At 41.7% G+C, this 19,626-nt stretch overlaps 1 protein-coding gene across 2 annotated transcripts in view; it reads left to right on the top strand.

The window, feature by feature from the left end:
* The window catches only part of CNKSR2 (connector enhancer of kinase suppressor of Ras 2), a 1,783,347-nt gene that overhangs the window by 1,327,235 nt on the left and 436,486 nt on the right, over positions 1–19,626 (top strand). For both annotated transcript variants that reach the window (XM_086934554.1, XM_086934553.1), the window contains one exon: positions 82–248. In XM_086934554.1, coding sequence (XP_086790680.1) covers positions 82–248 — 167 coding nt within the window. The remainder of the gene's footprint in view (positions 1–81; positions 249–19,626) is intronic.

Here is a 19,626-nt window from a genome sequence, read left to right as displayed (position 1 = left end):
GGTAAAAGATTAAAGTAAAAAAGGCCTTCAGTTTACTGGAAACTGCAGTTAAGTGTGCTCTTAAATTGGTCTCAATTTTAGGGACTAGCAAGAGCAAACGGCGGATCTCCTGTAAGGACCTCGGCCGCGGAGAGTGTGAAGGCTGGCTCTGGAAAAAGAAAGATGCTAAAAGTTATTTTTCACAAAAATGGAAGAAATATTGGTTTGTGTTAAAGGATTCGTCGCTTTACTGGTACACCAATGAAGAGGTAAGAATATTCGCCTAATGCATCTTGAACCCTGAACAAGCTGTTCATTTTAAGGTCTTGCATGGAGCATGGCAGTTGGCTCTAATGAAGTGCTGAGTAACTGTTAATCAATCTGCTCTATCCTTCTTAGATGGGTCACTGTCGGGGTGGAGGTTTTATCCACGATAGTGAGTTTAAGGGGCACATTTATATAAAAATAGCACAATGGAACCCAGAAGCTTTGGTAAATCATGCTCATTATCAGTTTTTACCCTTTTTTGCAGGGCTGGCGTTAGGGCAGTGGGACTGGTGCGGTCGCACTGGGCGCTGAGCTGTGGAGGGGGCGCTGTGACCTCAGGGGGGCTCTGTGCTTGGCAATATTTTATGATAGGAGAGATGAGGGGTACTTTTGCAGGTGGTACTGAGAGAATACGAGGGAGCGGTCATGGGATGTGAGGGCGCCAAAAGTGATTGTCGTAGGGGGCGCCACCAGCGCTAAAGCCAGCCCTGTATGCTGGTGTCTAAATCACCTCTATTCAATTCGAACGTTGCCTTAAATTACAATCTGAGTTCATTAACCATGAAAATAAGGTGTTTTGGTTTTAATGAGAGCTCAATGAACTTCTGTTATACATTTAGCAGATGCAATAATCGTTTACAATAGTTTATCTTCATGCTTGTTTAATATATTGTGAGCCACAATCAAGTATTATAACTTATTCGTGTGATTTTCAAACAAAATATAGATTTCTTGAACTAGGCTTCAAATATGCCAATATTTGCACGAAATGCACTTTCTTTTTGCAAGGGATGAACTTTACAAATGAGTTAACATTTTCAAATACAATTCCGGTCACAGGGTGGACGCAGCTGTTTCCATTCCATAAGTTTCTCCTCATCTTGTTAATTTTCATGTACCAATCTGAATGTTTCCCCACATCCTGTGCTTATGTTTGGAGTTTCTAGCACCATTACTGAAAAAGTGTCTGAATTATTGTTTCAGTACTTTTTACGTGGAAGAGCGTTACACTGGCCTTCTGGCATAAATCAAAAAGTAGTTCAAATGTTTCCAATTAAAACAATTTCTCTAAAACTCAAGATGGTTTGGCAGAAACTGGAAACACAGGGACCTAAAGCACCAAGCCTAATTAGTGCACCTTTCAAAAAGCCAACTCGACATGGCACCATAAACCTTTTTGCCAAGTCCAAACCTCCCTTTTTAATGTTTATAAGGCACCACTAAAGTATGACTTAAAAGTCCATAAGGCAGGGTGCAGAATATTAAAAAGATGGATGTTTCCTTTATGTTTTATTTGTCCTGACAGTAAAAACGTCCCATTGTTGTTTTTACTGTAACAAGGCTCGTGGTTCTGTTGGCTGGTGGTTCCGCAAAGTGATAACTTCCATTTGGGACAATCAAAACCAGCACTTCAAGGTATCTAAATAATTTTTACACTAAATTTAGCTTTAGGAAATTGGGTTCTTGGTTGACTGGGGTGTGAGCCCTGGTCAAGCAGCAACCACAATCGTTGTCAGGTTGAGGCACAAGTGATACCTAAATTAACCTGTGTTCAACACTCTGGTAGCTTGGCACAGAGCAGTCAAGCATAATTTAGGGGAATGGTGCAAAGTATATTTGCAACACTTCAACAGTAAAAAAAAACACCACAGAAAACGGATCCCACACCACCTTAGAATAATAGAGCTTCCTTTAATGAACAAAACACAACCAAAATGACAAAAATCCAATCAGAGGAACCGGAGATATTCAATTTTAAAGACAACAGGGAAAATAGCACCATAAAACAAAAAGCGCCAACTGTGGATATCGTGTCACACAGGACCATGACAAAGTCACAAGTTCAGGACAACCACAATGGAGTGCATGCTTGCTTCAGGGTCCCAGTTAACCCTGCTGGGCAACATATCTTAAATCATGGTTTAAGAAGCATTGAGAGGATCCAGGTTGAAGATGTGTGGCGCAACCAAAGCAAAGTGTTGATTTTGAGGTGCGGCAAGTGTGCGATGTGGAGTCCAGCGTTGTCATGGAGGCTCCCATCGATGAGGGATGCAAGGATCTGAGCTGGAGATGCATCACACAGCTGCGGTTCCAAAAAGGTTGTGGGCTGCAGCGCCAATGCCAGTCTTTGCGATGGGTCCAATCGACAAAGCAACAGCGATGCATCGGTTCTGCTCAGGGTTGCGTCGCTGAGGAGATATGTCTGTTCCGTTGTATATGCTGGATCCATTAAAGGTGGCAGAGCACTTTAAGTCCACTTTCAAGGCCCCGGGACTGGAGTGGCACCACTTGGCAGGGTAGGATGTTGGAAACATGTTATGTCCCTGAGGCGTCAGATCAGGGGGCCAACCCACTAGCCTTTGGAGTCACTCTGGGGTTCTGGGTTCAAGAGATGTAGGTCCAGTCCTACTCACCCAGGCAAGAGGCAGCAGGTCAGCACAGCAGGGAAGCAGTCTTTCAGATCAGCAGAGCAGCAGATTGGCAGTCCTTTTAGCAGCACAGCAACCCTTCTTCCTCAGGTAGAGTATCAACTGGTCCAGAAGAGTACCGAAGAGTTGGTGTCTGAAGTCCAGTATTTATACCCAGTTACATCCTTGAAGTGGAGTGAAGATGCCAGAAGCCTGACTTTGAAGCTCACAGGTGCCCTGCCTTCCTGACCCTCGCTCAGGTTAACTACATGGGGTATGCAGCCTTTTGTGTAGAGGCATGACATAGCCTATTGAAATGTGAGTGGGATTGTGCCCAGCTCCACCCTCCCATTCTGCGAGAGATGATCCATCCAGGCACCTCCAAACTCCCTATTGTGTGTGGCATTCTAGGAAAAATACACAATGCCCAGCTGTCAACCATGCCTTGTCACAAGACCCAGAGACAGGCACCAAACTGATAAAGGAAGAAAATGCCAACTTTCTAAAAGTGGATAAGTGGGGTGATGAGATGCACACCAAAAGCATCACGTTTTTCCTTACAATCCTTGTTTAGTCTTTGTTATTTATTCAACACTTTCTAAGCGTGCACACTTGTTCTGCGCTTCATCTCATGTGCTGCAATAACAAATCATGGAGGGGAAACCAACATTGGTTCCACCAAGTAGCACAGCCGTCAAAGCTATGAATCCAATTAATCAAACAGTTTATTAATCTTCTTTTTAATCAATATTTTTCAATCCAATCTTCCGTTTTCATCTAATTTATTCGATTCGTTTTATTCATATTCACTGTTCGTTGGTACTTTTCAAAAACTTCAAAGGCACAGGTAGCATTCCACATTTCATGATTTATTTAAAAGCAACCCAATGCATTTCGGGAAAATTTTTCCTTCGCCAGGGGCATCTAAAAGAATGAAATTAACATAAATATTAGTCCGTCGGCTGTGACAAAATAATGCTCTTAACATGACAGAAAATGACATTTTCACATGAGACTAAATCCAACTTTTATGCATGACATTAATAATACTCGACTATGATTTCAACTCCCATCTCTCATGTAATACCAACTCACTTTTCAACCCTTTAGAAAAAGATAGTACACCACCAGTATTCTCCCCCAGCTTAAAGGTGATTGAAAACATATTTCCATCAGCATTCAAACTACCCCATCTGCAATTATGCTTACCATGACAACCGGTCTCTTTCCTGTACTCCTCATTTCTTTATTCGGAGCTGTAACAATGTGCAGTCTACTAGTTGGGTGTGGGTGGAGCTATGGGGCCAGAGGAAGAGGAGGAGTAATGACAGGAAGGGGTTAGATAGATTAGGGAAAGGGATGAGAGAGGAATCAAAGAATAAAGCTCCTGTTGACTCTAAGTAAGTGTCTGTCATTATTATAAGCAAGACACTACAGGAGCGTTACCTCTCCTTATTATCATTCAGTGCGCAGAGACCTGCATGCCATGTATAAACCTAAACTGATTCTGTCGGAGCGATTACGATTTTTGTACTTTCCCGCTCTCTTCAACCAAACCAAGGTGAAGCTGACTACCTATATCAGAGTTAAAAACAAAACTAAACAACAGACTCAAAGCTATACACCCTTCTCCCTTTCAACTACACATCCCACAATGCGCTATGCTTCGTTACTTCGTTACTACGTTAAGTCTGTAAAAGGCGTTATTGAGTCTTATTAACAGTAACACTGTTTTGGTGCCAAGTAGGAATAGACAAACAATGAAAAATACCACCTTGTGAAGTAACAAAGCATAGCGCATTGTGGGATGTGTAGTTGAAAGGGAGAAGGGTATAGAGCTTTGAGTCTGTTGTTTAGTTTTGTTTTTAACTCTGATATAGATAGTCAGCTTCACCTGGGGGTGGTTGAATCGAGCGGGAAAGTAAAAAAATCAAGATCGCTCTGACAGAATCAGTTTAGGTTTATACATGAGATGCAGGTCTCGGGGCGCTGAATGATAATAAGGAGAGGTAACGCTCCAAATAAAGAAATGAGGAGTACAGTAAAGAGACCAGTTGTCATGGTAAGCATAATTGCAGATGGGGTAGTTTGAACGCTGATGAAAATATGTTTTCAATCACCTTTAAGCTGGGGGAGAATACTGGTGGTGTACTGTCTTTTTCTAAAGGGTTGAAAAGTGAGTTGGTATTACGTGAGCGATGGGAGTTGATTTGTTAGCTCTTATGGTACCTCTGTTCAGTGTTTGAGTCTGATTAAATTGTAACGCTCAAAATCATAATCGAGTATTATTAATGTCATGCATAAAAGTTGGATTTAGTCTCATGTGAAAATTTCATTTTCTGTCATGTTAAGAGCATTATTTTGTCAAAGCAGACGGACTAAATATTTATGTTAATTTCATTCTTTTAGATGCCCCTGACGAAGGGTAAATTTTCCCGAAATGCATTGGGTTGCTTTTAAATAAATCATGAAATGTGGAATGCTACCTGTGCCTTTGAAGTTTTTGGAAAGTAGCAACGAACAGTGAATATGAATAAAACGAATCGGATAAATTAGATGACAATGGAAAAATGGATTGAAAAATATTGATTAAAATGAAGATTAATAAAAACGGTTTGATTCATTGGATTCATAGCCTCGACGGCTGTGGTACTTGGTGGAACCAACGTTGCCCCCCCCCCCCCCCCATAACTTTCTAAAAGTGGCATTTTGAAAATTGTAATTTAAAATCCTACTTCACCATAAGTTAGGATTTTTATCACGATCTCAAAGATGACAAACATGAAAGAGTTACCTGTTTCCATTTAGAAATTATAGCTTATTAAATGTAATAATATAACTTCAATGTTATTGTATGGGAAAGGTAAGCCTTGCAGTAGTCACTTCCATGACATGTAAAATTTAAAAGTACATTCCCTGCTTATTAAATACATTACACCCTGCCGTTTGGGCTGTCCGGGGCCTACCTTAGGGATGACCTATATGTATTGAAAAGAAGGTGTGGGTCTACAAAATAATTATTTTGCCACGTCGACATGGCAGTTTAAAACTACACACACAGGCTGCAATAAAGGACCTGAGACATGTTGAAAGTGCTACTTAAGTGGGTGGCACAATCAGTGCTGCAGGCCCACTAGTAGCATTTAGTTTACAGGCACTGGGCAAAGGCAGTGCCAGTTTGGTAGGGACTTGCCAGTAAATTACAAATTACAATTGGATAAAAGCCAAACTTAGCATGTTTTAGAGTGAGACCATAGGCCCTTTAGCACTGGTTAGCTGTGGAAAAAGTGCACAGAGTCCAAAAGCCAGCAAAAATGAAGTTAGCACACAGGAAGGTTGAAGGCAAAAAGTTAGGAGATAATCCATGCCAAGGATGCTAGGTCCAACGTTAACATAATTTAACAAAACTTAATATAAAGGTGACTTTGGAAAGTCAAAACGTTATTGCCCTATAGGTATAGTAGCTGTTTCTTATTCACTACAGCATTAGTCCTCTGAGAAATCTAACTCTCCTCCTGTCAGGAGATGTGAATGGCTCAATAGGCAAAGCAACAAAGGGCCTGTTTGTGTGAGGGGGTTCCACCTCCTGCTAACAGGATGACCCGGGCTGGGGCCACAGATGGCCCAGCTTTTAAGGGGCATCTGCCTAGCACAGGGCGAATGGGAGTCACACTCTAGAGGTTTGTATCCCCCCACTCAAATGGGGATACCCCGGTTGCAGAACTGGTTTTCTGTGGGTATTGCTCATTATACTAGACACACCCAGGGTGTGCCCATAGCTCTGACCCACGGAAGAAGGGTGGTGGCATCTTGGATTTGGGCAGAGAGAACCGATGTGGGATTGTTTCGTGTCAATTTCTCAGGAAATGAGGTAAGAACAATTAAAGTTGCCCTTGTTGAATTTTTTGTCATTGGTTAAGGTTTCCTCCCCTCCTATAAACTCGAAACTGGCATAAAAGTGCAAACTCAGGCTACCAGCCTGAGAATACTAATGGAATTGAAAACAACAGATGAGGGAGAGCACCAGCTGAAACTGTGGACCTCAGAAAGGAAGGCTGCACCAAGAAAGACTGTACCCGCTGAACCAAGACAGGACTTCAGAAGGAGAAGGGTTGCTCCTGCTGTTGACTTCATGGAGAGAGTGACCTCAAGATCTAGACCTGTTCCCACTTGTGTCAAGGACCAGCCTCCTGAGAAGTTTCAATTGGAAAAAAGCTGAAGAAATCCTGCACCTGCAAAGTGCAGAGCTGACCACTTACCACTGGACATGCCCTGGAGTCCACTGGTGCAGGCTTTGAGATTGAGTCCTAGCCCCCAAGAAGAGTCTCCTAGGACCTGGGCCCTTGTCTTGTGCTAGAGAGTTTTATTTCTCACAATAGAACTGCAACTTGTGAGCCGAAAGCTAAAGATAACAGTTTTTGGCACAAAATCAAAGGCTCATTCACTACAGTTCCAATTGCCAGTTCATAGGTAGTATAAAACTCCTATCAAGAACCAAGGCCCCCACCAGACGCTGAGCCTAGGCTGAAGAGCCTGCTGATAAGTAAAAGAACCAGGAAAGTATCTAAGTGTGAAGAGGAAAAAGCTTGACAGGGACGGGCCCGGCCCCTGCATCAGACCCATACTCCATCAGGGTAGGCCTGAAACTTTGACTTTATCCTGGACCCTCACGTTTGACGCTCTTACCTAATCTTTCAAGCACTACTTTTTAAATTGAAAGCAATTCCATCATGCTCTCTCCTACTACAGAACATAATTAGGAAATTGGATTCTCCACCCTGAACATTTTATTAGCTGTCTATTGTACAAGAGAGACCACATAACTTCCCCACTCAGCACTAGAACCCCATCCAAACACAGCAGCTCCCTCGTGGGTTACCTCCAAGCTGGAAATTTATTAAGAAGCAACATTCTACAGTCCACAGCTGTCAATCCCCTACTAGGCATAAAACAATGGAGAATGATCTCTCCATCTATTCCTGCAGTGACACAGCAGAAAACACATTATGTATTAGTGCACATATGTGTGTGCACGTGTAAGCAAATTAAAGCCAGACCTGTTTATTTTGTCTTTGCTGTTTCCACTCACTCATTCCAATTTCTGTTTCCAGCTGGGAGCAACCATGGGGGATTCTTCACTGAAACAATTATTTCATATGACACCTTTTTCTTGCAGTCTATTTGTGGCAATGGGATAGTTCTAAGTTTGCTTTTTTCCTGTCATTTTGTTTCATGTTAATTGGGTTTTTTTGAAGTACTTTGAGCTCATTCCTTAGTTGTATCTCTATTCATAAAGATCAAGATGAGCAAAAGGGACAAGTTACATAGTTACAATATTTTAATAAAATGTATATTGTTAAACCATATATATACCGTAATGAATGATGGTTAAAGATTATTTACTAACTTTCAAGACTCCACAATATAAAAAACATTATACAACTTCATAAAAACATTTTAAGTAATTAAAATGACATTTAAATATTAAATTATACATTCCAAAATTGTATTATACGCATGAAAATAAATGTTAAATAAAAAATGTAATGACTAGTTTATGTCAAAGAATAAAACACCACATAAACAATAATTATTTATCATGTTTACAAACAAATTTTATATTCTACCACCAGTCTAACTAATATTGGCAGCGGCCTTGGGGGGAGATGGAAGTTAGATTTACTCTTCTAGCTCAAGTCTAACAAACAATAGGCTAAGTTCATACATTGAAGTGGGTCATATTTACGATTCTATTAACTGCCGAACAACCACTGGGTGAGGTGCATACATTAAATACGTCAAACTTACTATTCTATTTCTAGTTAAACAAACATTAGGGGAAGTTCATACACAGGGGATTCAAATGCACCACACACAAATAAAATAAACATTAACACATATTTTATAATGTTAATTAAATAACTCATACGCCCTAAAAATGAAAATAAATACAAGACATCTTAAAATAAATAAATATACCAGAATTGCATGAAACTATTTTTTTAAAATATCCCTCAACTACGATAAAATATGGCATGATGCACACATATCTTATTTTTTTAATTTAATGATGCATTATCTTTAAATTCTTTACATTAAAGCTCTACCAATTAATTTGTCCAATGTACTACACACGTTAAAATATTTAAAATAATAAAATGTAAAAAAATCAAACTTAAATTGTAAAATATTAATGAAGTAACAATTAATATTCATGTTAAAAACAGCAGTAGCCCCAAACCCCAATACACAATATCTATAAAAATACATAAAATAATAGTTTGCAAAAATGCATGTACATACATTTTTATCAATTTAGAATATGTTACGATATGGATTAAAAAATGTAAATACAATGTTAGTATAGTAAAAACATTAATTAATTATTATCATTTTAAATATATTTTACTTAAATACTACCAACACAATCCCCCCAAACACCCCATAACCTGACACTAAAATGTATCAAATAACGGAAAAATGTATTAAACATATAAACAAATAAATAACAAAAAATCTATACATAAAATTAATCCATTAAAATAATTAATATATAATTAAATAAACACTACCCATCCAACCCCTAATAAACCCAGAAAATCAAAAAAGTAAACATTACTATAATATTGTGTAAAAATAAACATCACAATAATAAAAATACTGAAGTAAAAACATAGTTCAGTTCAATAAACAAACATAATAAAAATGCTAACATAGCAAATTATCTTTTAAACTTTAATACTATTGTAAAACATATACTTAACTTTGATATGTTGGTCCAAAGTATTTACATAGACACAATATTTCAACCACAAAATTATTGTCAAATTTATTATTTTGAGTCAATATTTTGGAGAACACCACCCCAAGAGGTGGAACGCCTGCAGAAGGCTCTAATTACCATTGGCAGTACTGGAAGGCATCAGAGCTTTTCTGCAATAAAGAAAAAGTGAATATCTTCTACAGATTATGACAACCTGAATTCAAGATTACTTTGTTAAAATTCCACAATTCATAGAATCTTATTATGCCTTTCATTCTTCCCTTTCTGTTCCCCATGCTTAGACATCTAAGTAGACATTCATATGAGATGATGGAAAGAAAACTGAAAGCCTAAAATAAGTAATTGTACAATGATTCATCATAATGCCATCACCGTCATCAGTCGTAATCATAAATTATTCACCACATTTTAGTTAACATCATATTATGACATCCACTCTAGGGAACAGGAATACTGTATTACAGTCTATATAAGTGAATGGCAGTGAGATACATGAATAACATATAGAAACGCTCTCACACAATTGAAGGATGGTGTGTGTGCATGCTTGAGACATTATACACACCCTGCAATAGACGCTTATGTGTATTGAGTTTTTAGGGCACCACAAGTAGGCCACTTCAGATTGGTTCAGACCATATGTAAACGGTTTGCAAGAAAATGAAAAAAATGTTTCAGTAAAATGTGGGACTGGCTTGTCCGGAAGTATTAAGGTCCGGCACTGCCTCATAGGCCATCTTGAAAGGGTTATTTAGGGCCTACACAGCAAATAGCAGTAAAAGAACAGACTGGGACTTTCAAGCTGGTCTATATGCCACAGCAAGACCACCTGTCAGGCCAGTTCAGCATTGCAATAGATATAGTTTTACAAACTCCCTTTTACCACCACCACAACAACCAAAAGCAAATGAAAAGGAAAAAAAATAATTAAACTGGAAAACCTGCATTTGAACTTTTTGACAGCCTTTGTATGCTTAACTACAATAGTCATTGGCTAGCTGTATCTGAACTAAACACAGGGGGAGCCCAATCCCACCCCACATAAATTGTTAAAGTAACCTAAGGCCTAATTTAGATTTTGGCAGAGGGGAAATTCGGTCACAAACGTGTCCCATTATATCCTATGGAAATCGTAATTTAGCGGACAAGATATACATCACATTTGTGACGGAGTATTCATTCCACCAAGATCTAAATAAGGACCTTAGTCATACAATTGAAATATGATTCCTGGGAGTGTACCAGATATTTGACAATTAGCAGTGAACACGTTGTGTAAAGCACCATTCTTGGTGTTTGGACCCAATATACTCTTCTAGATTTCTGGGCTCAATCAACTGTTTGAGAAGTGTTTACGGAAGCCTTGGAGGATTTTCTTTGCAGATTTAGGAGGTCTCACGATCGAGTCCTATACATACAAGGGCTGAATGATACACAGTGTATTTCTGTTTCTTTAGTTAAAAAAGGTAGCCTGATGAGTAATGATACACAGGGAACTCTGGGTTCTTAAACGGGATTTGCTTCTTAGTTGAAGGTTACAGACAAGTCCCATATAACATCCGCCAGAAGTCAGATCTCATTTGTGTAGTTTGTTAGCCTTGTAAGAGAAGGGGCAACTGTCACCACATAAACATACATGGAGAACAACCCACACCATGACATCATTCATTTGGAGTACCAGAAGCAATGCACACACAAGCATGCACTCAATCACTCATATCCAAGTATGACATCACTGGATATATGTTACATATCCCTTTTTCCATGCCATAGATACAAAATCCATACACTAGCCTCCTACCATCCAGGACATCAGACACGCTTGCCTTACTCAAACACATACCCTATACCCAAGAGCATAATGGCCTAAACAATAGCACACATAGCACACATACCACAAGACATTATCTACAGTCACTACATGCTGGGGAACATCTGAAAATGAACTAAACTAATGGAAAAGGCACACCGCTTATTCAATAACAATTAAGATCCGTTCATAAGATTCAGCAATCTTGTTCCAAAGGCTCACGAGTTTAAAACACTCAGTATGTTTCTAAAATATACTTTATTCCATATTTTTGCAACAGAATGAAAGCTTATTTATTCTGACTGATAAAGGGTTTTTGGTACGGTTACCCTTGGGAAGTAGAGCACCCATCTTTGTGGAACAACTTAGGGGTTGATTACGATGTCATTCGGAGTGGCGCTGAATGCAATTCAGTTCATCCCCATCCGATTCGGAACCCGCATTTCCTACCAAATTGGACATTTTTCGAACGACCGATTACGATGGTTGGAAACAGTTTGGACCTTCTGATTCGGTTCCGAATGGCATTTGGAGTAACCGAGTCAGTGGGTGCAGGATTGTAGTGGTCCACAGACCACGTTTCTGACAGAGCAGTTAGGATTTTGGATGCGGACAGCCTTTCCAAATGGGTTGTTCCGACGCGGATTGGCTATCGGAATCTGACTTTGGGGGCCGTAGCAGGCCCCCCTTCACCCGGAGCCCTCTGAATGGGGCCTGTGTGGGTACCCATGAAACCCCTCTTTCCAATCATGCACAGTGTTGCAGGCACCATGGGGTGCCTGCCACTGGGTGCATGATTTTCCATATCCACCCCTTTTTTTCCAATGGGAGCCTTTGTAGTCGATCGGAACACAGGCTCCCATTGAAGTCAATGCGAGTCCGACCGAACGAAGTTTGGAAGCATCGTTATCGGTCAGTCCGACTCACAGAACCCGATTCAGTCGGAAAAGATTCCAGAGCCAATTCAGTCAGAAGAACGATATCGTAATCGGCTCCTTAGTGTGCAGCGAAACGCATCACAACCGTCCAAAATCACAGTTTAATGTAAACGTCTGCAAATGAACTCCCATAATGAGTTGCAGAGAGGTGCAAGTAACTACAAACTCCTGCTAGGTCTCCTTAAAATCAAGTGGACACACACATCCACACTGGAATAGCAAAGCCTCTATTGAGTAGCCATACATGTAGACTACCCTGCAACATCATATTTATACAGGAATCCTTAGAACCCTTACTGACTGTTCATACATCCAGGAAATTAGGAAACATGAATGTTATTAACTGCAGAATACCTACTCCCTACATCCATTGAACTATAACAAATTCATAGAGGGAACTGAGGAATGCCTAGGGGACATCAATGCATCCAGATAACAATGCAGAAGAAACAACAGAAACTCTACTAAGGCAATATAATCTCAAGAAAAAAAGGATATGGGAGACCACAGAACTCCAATAAGGACAGAAAACTGCAAAAACACTTTAGAGGTCTATATACATCCAGCAAACAAACATTAGTTGCAGTATTATAGACATCAGAACCACTCACGTTAGCCATCACCACCATACAGGTTTTCAGTCAATGCCACAGAGCATGTACACAACATAACAGTTGTCGCAATTACGTCTCCCAGATTTTATGGTACCAGTTCATCAAAACCAAAATATCGCCTGACAGACATATTGTGTCCTAAGTATAGTCCAAAGGGCCCAAAATGCAGCTGCCCGCACTCTGTTTGCTCTACCAAAACACTGTCATATGTCCCACATTTTGCAGCGTCTACATTGGCTACCTGTGAAACAACGCATCCACTTCAAGACCCTCTGTCTAATTCACAAAATTCTTTATTGTTCTGGCCCTCAAATCTTACGAGGTCTGTGTTCCTTCTATGTTCCTACACGTGCCCTCCGCTCGGCGGACCTTCACCTTGCCTGTACCATCAAAATTCGGAGGAGCAGAGCTGGTGGCCGCTACTTCAGGCATTTGGCCCCGAAACTATGGAACTCGATCCCCTCGGAGGTGCGCGCTACAAATAACTATCTGTCCTTCAGGAAACAAATCAAAACCTGGCTGTTTCTCTCTATCTAGGGTTTCTAAGATGCGCTACATGTCATTTCTACGGGTTAGGCTGTCTTGTTCTTAAGCATGTCTGCAAGCGCGGGGACGCCCCGTTGCTGGGGTAGCCATGCGCTATATAAGCTTAACTAACATAACATAACATAACATTTACAAAATTAAAGCTCCACTGAAATTAATGATGGAAGATATACTTTTAACTGTTTGATTATTTTTTGTAAGCAATGTGTAGGACACAATATGTATGTCAGATGCTCTTTTTGCTAAGAATAATCTGATATACAACAAAGTCAGAAACAAAAACCGGTGACAGACCTGCAAGCAAACTTTTGAAAACATTGCACAGCCACCAAAGCCACTAAGGTAGGTAGGGAAACACCAAAACGAGGCACATCATTCACAGTCCACTTTAATCTTTCCCTCTCGGCACTCTGCTCACAAACAAGCAGTACCTCCCTACAAAGCGCATTCTTCAATGTTCTAATCTCAGTAACTCTTAGAAGCCCAAGAGATAGACAGTACATCTGACATTAATAAAAATAAATTCACAAACAAGAGTAAACATTGATTTAATTAAAAAAAGAGCACCATATATTGGACCTGGCCCTTTTTGCAGTGTTATCCCCAATTTCTCCCGCCTATTTGTCTGACATTTCCAATGGCTTTAGGACTCTGGGCACTTTACCACTGCTAAGCTGTGCTAAAGTGCATGTGCATGTGCTCTCTTCTCTAAACAAGGTATGATTGCTCTACACCATATTTGATTTACATGTAAGTCTCTTGCACAGTGGTTACCATATACCCAGGGAATGTAAATGAAATGCTGCTAGTGGGCCTTCAGCGCTGCTTGTGCGACCCACAGATATAGACTTTTAAACCTGTCTAAGGCTTGAAAATGCAAGGCCTGCATGTGCAGTTTATTGCCACTTTAACTTGGTATTTAAAACAGCTTTGCAAGTCTTAAACTCCAATTTTATTACACATAGGTCACCCCTAAGGTAGACCCTAGGAAGCCCTATGGACAGTGTGATTTGTAAGTTAAAGGTAGGAAATGTGCCTTTATGTGCGGGATGTCCTGATAGTGACAAACAGTGTATTCTGTTTCGCGCTACTGGAAAGCCTACTCTTCTCATAGGTTAGCATTTGGAATTCCCTTATAAATTCCTGATCTGAAAGGAGTGGCGCTGCCATATTTGGTATGTTAAGAATGGTAGTGATAAATCCTACTTACTAGTGTAGTTGGATTTTACATTACTATTTTAGAAATTCCACTTTTAGAACGTGGGCATTTCTCTGTGCTTAAACTCTTTGAATTTTGCAGCCAGACAGCTACTCTTGGTGCATACTTTCCAGACACCAATAACAAAGAAAGGGCTGGGTTTGAAATCTGCATACTGATGGTCTTCCTAGACTGAGAGAGGGCGTTCACACTTTACATTTGTATAGGTTCTGTCCACCTCTCACACAAAGGGCTGATTGATCTACCCCCTACTGACGTCTGGAGCCGGGGCTGTGTTGAAAGGGAGTGTTGTGCACTCCCCCTACATCAAAAACATTTATGAGTATAAATTCAGGGGCTGTGTCTCCATGTTTTAGACACTGCATGAACTTGTAACCAGATGCTGCTGGCTCTACAAACTGCACATTGCCAGAGGACTGCTGTGTTACCAGGAGGAACCATCACTTGGACTACTTTGCTTTGTTGCTGACCTGCTGCCTGCTGTGCTAGTGGAGGGAGTGCCACACTGCTGCAAGTAACTTGTGCCCTGGCATGCCTATTGTGTGCCCTCAGTGCTCTCCAGGGGCTTGATGACTTGCCACCCACCTCCATGTTCGTTGAGAAATCTCAGGGACATCAAAATGATTTCCTCAGTGTGCTGCGTTAGGAGGTGTGATTGACTGCTACTTGCCTGCCATGTCAGCGCTTGTTGAGAGCTTCTTCTCTCCCTCAGAGCACGAGAAACCTGGCTTCAACCTCCACATTTATAAATAGAATGACAGCGTGCGTGTGTTCTTCAGTACCCCCCCCCAGATAGGGATGCTTCACCGTCCGACCTCTGCGGGGAAGTGCAGTGCTAAGGAACAATACCCCTGCACCTGACATTGTCACACGCCTGGTAAGTACCCCCCTGATGAGGCTCCCCCTGCCACAAAAGACATGGAAAGCATCGCTTGCCCGCTGCTGTGGTTCTCCCCAGCAGTAGTCCGTGCAACAAGGGACACCTTCTGCATGTAAACAATCGTTAATAGCATTTTGTTTTTCCTGTGTGTGCATAGAAAAAGGAGAAACGAGGAGTAATAAAACAATTTCTACTCTTTTCACCATTCTAATGCATGCTCTTGCATGGTGTTAATTTTTGGCCCTCCCTCAGATTTACCCCTCCTTGCAAATCTGGGGCAGCGTCAAAAGCAATGGGTATTGCGGTGGAACACCCTTTGCACACCCCTTTCGCGCTAAGTGATGCGCGTAAAGGGGCCTTATTTACAAGGTGGCGTTAAGCCACAAAAAGTGGCTTAATGCCGCTTTGTAAATATTGATATTGATATTGATATTGAAATGTATTTGTAGAGCGCTCGTTCGCCCGGAGGCTTCATGGCGCTATAGACAGGGACACAACGCATCAAACAGAGGAAGCATAGAGGAGCTCAACAGAACGCTTGGGAAAAGAGCCATGTTTTGAGGGAGTGTCTGAAGCTGAGAATGTTTCCACACGTTTTAAGGTGAAGAGGGAGGGAGTTCCAGAAGGCGGCCGCAAGATGGTCAAAGCAGCAACCTCCAAGACGCTTCCTTTTGTAAGTAGGGACAGTCAGAAGATGTTTATGCATAGAGCGAAGATTCCTGGAAGGGTCATATTTTTTGAACAAGTCTCTGATGAATAGGGGACCAGATTGGTGTAAGGACTTAAATAAAATACATCCGGTCTTAAAAGCCACCCGTTGCTCAACAGGCAACCAGTGTAGGTTTTTTAGGCCCGCTCTAACAGACTGCCTCTTAGGTAGATTAAGAATAAGTCTGGCTGCCTGATTCTGAATCAACTGGAGGCGTTTTAACTCGCCGGCCTGGAGCCCAAGGTAAAGACTATTGGAAAAATCCAGTCTAGACAGGACCAGGGAGATGACAATCTGTGTGAGCGCCTCCAGAGAGAAGAAACGAGCGATTTTCTTAATTTTCTTCAGCTGAAATAAACTGGAGGACACCACTGCGCTGACCTGCCTTTTCAGAGAAAGATCTTCGCTAAGAAAAATTCCAAGGCTCTTAACTGAGAGCGATTTAGATGGTGGGGCTCCCATGCTGGCTGGCCAAAAGCCAGGGTTCCAGCTGAGTACACTCTGCCCAGGCAAGACCAGCTCAGTCTTGCCTGGGTTGAGCTTCAGGTGACTGCAGCTCATCCAGCTCAGGATGTGAGACATGGTGTTTTGAAACACTACCACTGAGTCCTCGGTGTTTAAAGGAAAGATGAGCTGCAAGTCATCTGCGTAGTTGAAGATGGTGACTCTGGTGTTCCTAAGGGAGTACAGCAGGGGGCGTAGATATAAATTAAAAAGTAGCGGTGACAAGGAAGAACCCTGAGGGACTCCGCAGGTGGTAGGAATAGTGGGGGCCGTAAAGGAGCCCAATCTCACGGATTGGGTGCGGCCAGTAATAAATGAGCGAATCCAGCTCAACGCAGGACCCCTGAGACCAGCCTGTTCGACACGGTTGACCAAGATGGTATAGTCAACCGTGTCGAATGCCGCTGATAGATCTAATAACACCAGAGCCTGGTGGATCCCCTCGTCGGCATTCCGCCTCAGAGTGTTCTGAACTGAGACGATGACTGCTTCAGTAGAATGAAGAGGGCGGAAGCCAGCCTGGTTAGGCGCAAGGTACTGTGATTCTTCCAAAAATTGGGACATGCTGTCACAAACATGGGCCTCCAAATATGGAGAAGGGCATATCCCCTTGTAAATATGCCTCTAAGGGCCAGATGTAGGTAGGCAAATACCGGTCGGTAACAGCCGAAATTCAGTCATTTCGGCCGTTACCGACCAGTATTTGGAAAATGAGATGTAGGTGGGCATTTTACTGATTCGGTAATTTACCGAATCGGTATTTTAAGGAATCAGTAAATTACCGATTTCTTAAAGTACCGAATTGGTAAATTACCGATTTTGCCATGTAGGGAGCACTCAAATGAGTGCTTTTCCCCTTTTAGGATTCGTTATTTACCACCAACTACAAGTTGGTGGTAAATAATAAAAACCTTGGAAAAAGCATTTTTTTGCTTTTCCAACAGTGCCATGTTGCAGACATACATGCCGTTAGGGCATGTATGTATGCAACATGTGCACCCATGCACAATTGAGGGGTGCAACAGGGTCAAAGGGACACCTTGCCACCCTTCAATGTTTCCCCCTTTTACCGAATCGGTAAATACAGATTCGGTAATTGGCATTTATTCCTATGGGCCTCCAGGCCCATAGGAATGAATGGCAATTACTGAATCGGTATTTACCAATTCGGTAATTACCGAAACTTACCGATTCAGTAATTTTTTTGGTAAAAATACCTACATCCCATTTGCTTGTTCTTAAATACCGAATCGGTATGATTCGGTATTTAAGAATCGGTAATCTGGGATTACCTACATCTGGCCCTAAGCCTGCTAATGGACATTTTTTCAATTATTGGTTTCCTTTGCACTTCAGGATACATTGATGCCAAGCATACCTCAGAGACTGTCAACATATTCAAATGCATCAATGTTAATGGTGTAAATTACTCTACTTTTATTGAAAACTGATAAGGAGGGAGAACAATTAAAAAAATCTTCTGTAGTAATTTACTGCATGAGTATTTATTTGGCTCTCTTCAGCTTAATCGAATTGGCACAAACATGGCACAATGATTGTTTGTCACCATGTAGATTACAAGAATGCTGTTCTACCAAAATATCAGTGGGAATAATGTATGTAAAATAGACTTACTATACTTAACTCCACATCTGCGTACCATCATAATGTGGAGAAGCGTGGCTCAGTGGTTAGAGGCGGCAGACCCGGAAGCTGAGATCGACCGTGGACCAGGGTTTGATTCCCCGCCTCGGCGGGTCTCGGGCTCAAAATTCCACGGACTCGACAATTCTCGCTCTGGTGCCTACTCAACTCACGGTGTCACACTCTGCGACTCTGGGCAATAGCTTGCTTAATCTCCACTACGGCCCCTCGCGGCGGGATGCCTGGCTTTCACCTTGTGGACACCCTGCCGTGGTTTCTCACAGGGGAATACCAGGACGGGTTCCCTAAGCAAGCGCCGGGACGCTTACGGGCAGCTGTGCGCTTTACAAGTCCAGCACATTTACATTTACATTACATTTACACAATGTTTGTATTTTCAACAGTGTTTAATTTGATTTGGTGGTTGCAGGTGGGACCCACCTCCACTCCTTTTTTGTGGACCACTCTTATTTTGCCTCAGCAACCTTTCAGCCAAAGCACAAGAAAGAGAGGAAAACACAAAAACACGGAAGAAGGAGGATGAAGAAAATGTGAAAACAGTGGTAAACAAAGAAAGCTGAGAGGAAAAAGAACCTGCAAGAGTGAGATAAAGAGTCAGGGAATGTCTGGTGTTAGATTAAAAAGGCATGAGATGGATTCAAGACCACACAGCCTTAGAGTTCTATACCCTGACCTTAGAAAGCACTGGCCACAGCCTCCGAGCAAAAGTTTGGCCCCTGGCACTAATTTCTTTACAAATTAAGCACAGAGTCAATATATATGAATTGCATCAATTGAAGCGTCATTTGAACTCTGGCAATGTGCACATACCAACTTCTCACCTGCTCTACAAGACATTTTTCAACTACAGTGGCATCACTAATCAGGTACTTACTTTTTAACTGTGAATAGACTTGGACTTCCATAAAGTATTTTCAAAGAAATAATGTGGTGCACCTTGGGACTTGTATTTGGTATCTCATCAACACAATTGTGGAGAAGTGTGGCTCAATGGTTAGAGCGGCAGACCCTGATGCAGAGGTCTAGCCCGGGACCAGGGTTCAATTCCCCGCCTCGGCGGGTCTTGGGCTAAAAAGAAATTGCACTGACCTGATAATTCTCACCTCGGTGACTATTCGAATCATGGAGTCCCACTCTGCAACTCTGGGCAATAGCTTGCTTAATCTCCACAACGGCCCCCACAATGCTAAGGATGCCTGGCCTCCACCTTGGGGGTGCCCAGGAGTGGACGCCTCACAGGGAAAGCCAGGATGGGTTCCACAGCGGTATTCGTACAAGCGCCTTGAGACCCTTGCGGGTGAGT

The sequence above is a fragment of the Lissotriton vulgaris genome, chromosome 8, assembly GCF_964263255.1.
Source record: "Lissotriton vulgaris chromosome 8, aLisVul1.2, whole genome shotgun sequence".
Classification (NCBI taxonomy): Eukaryota; Metazoa; Chordata; class Amphibia; order Caudata; family Salamandridae; genus Lissotriton; species Lissotriton vulgaris.
This window is presented reverse-complemented; position numbering and strand designations above follow the sequence as displayed.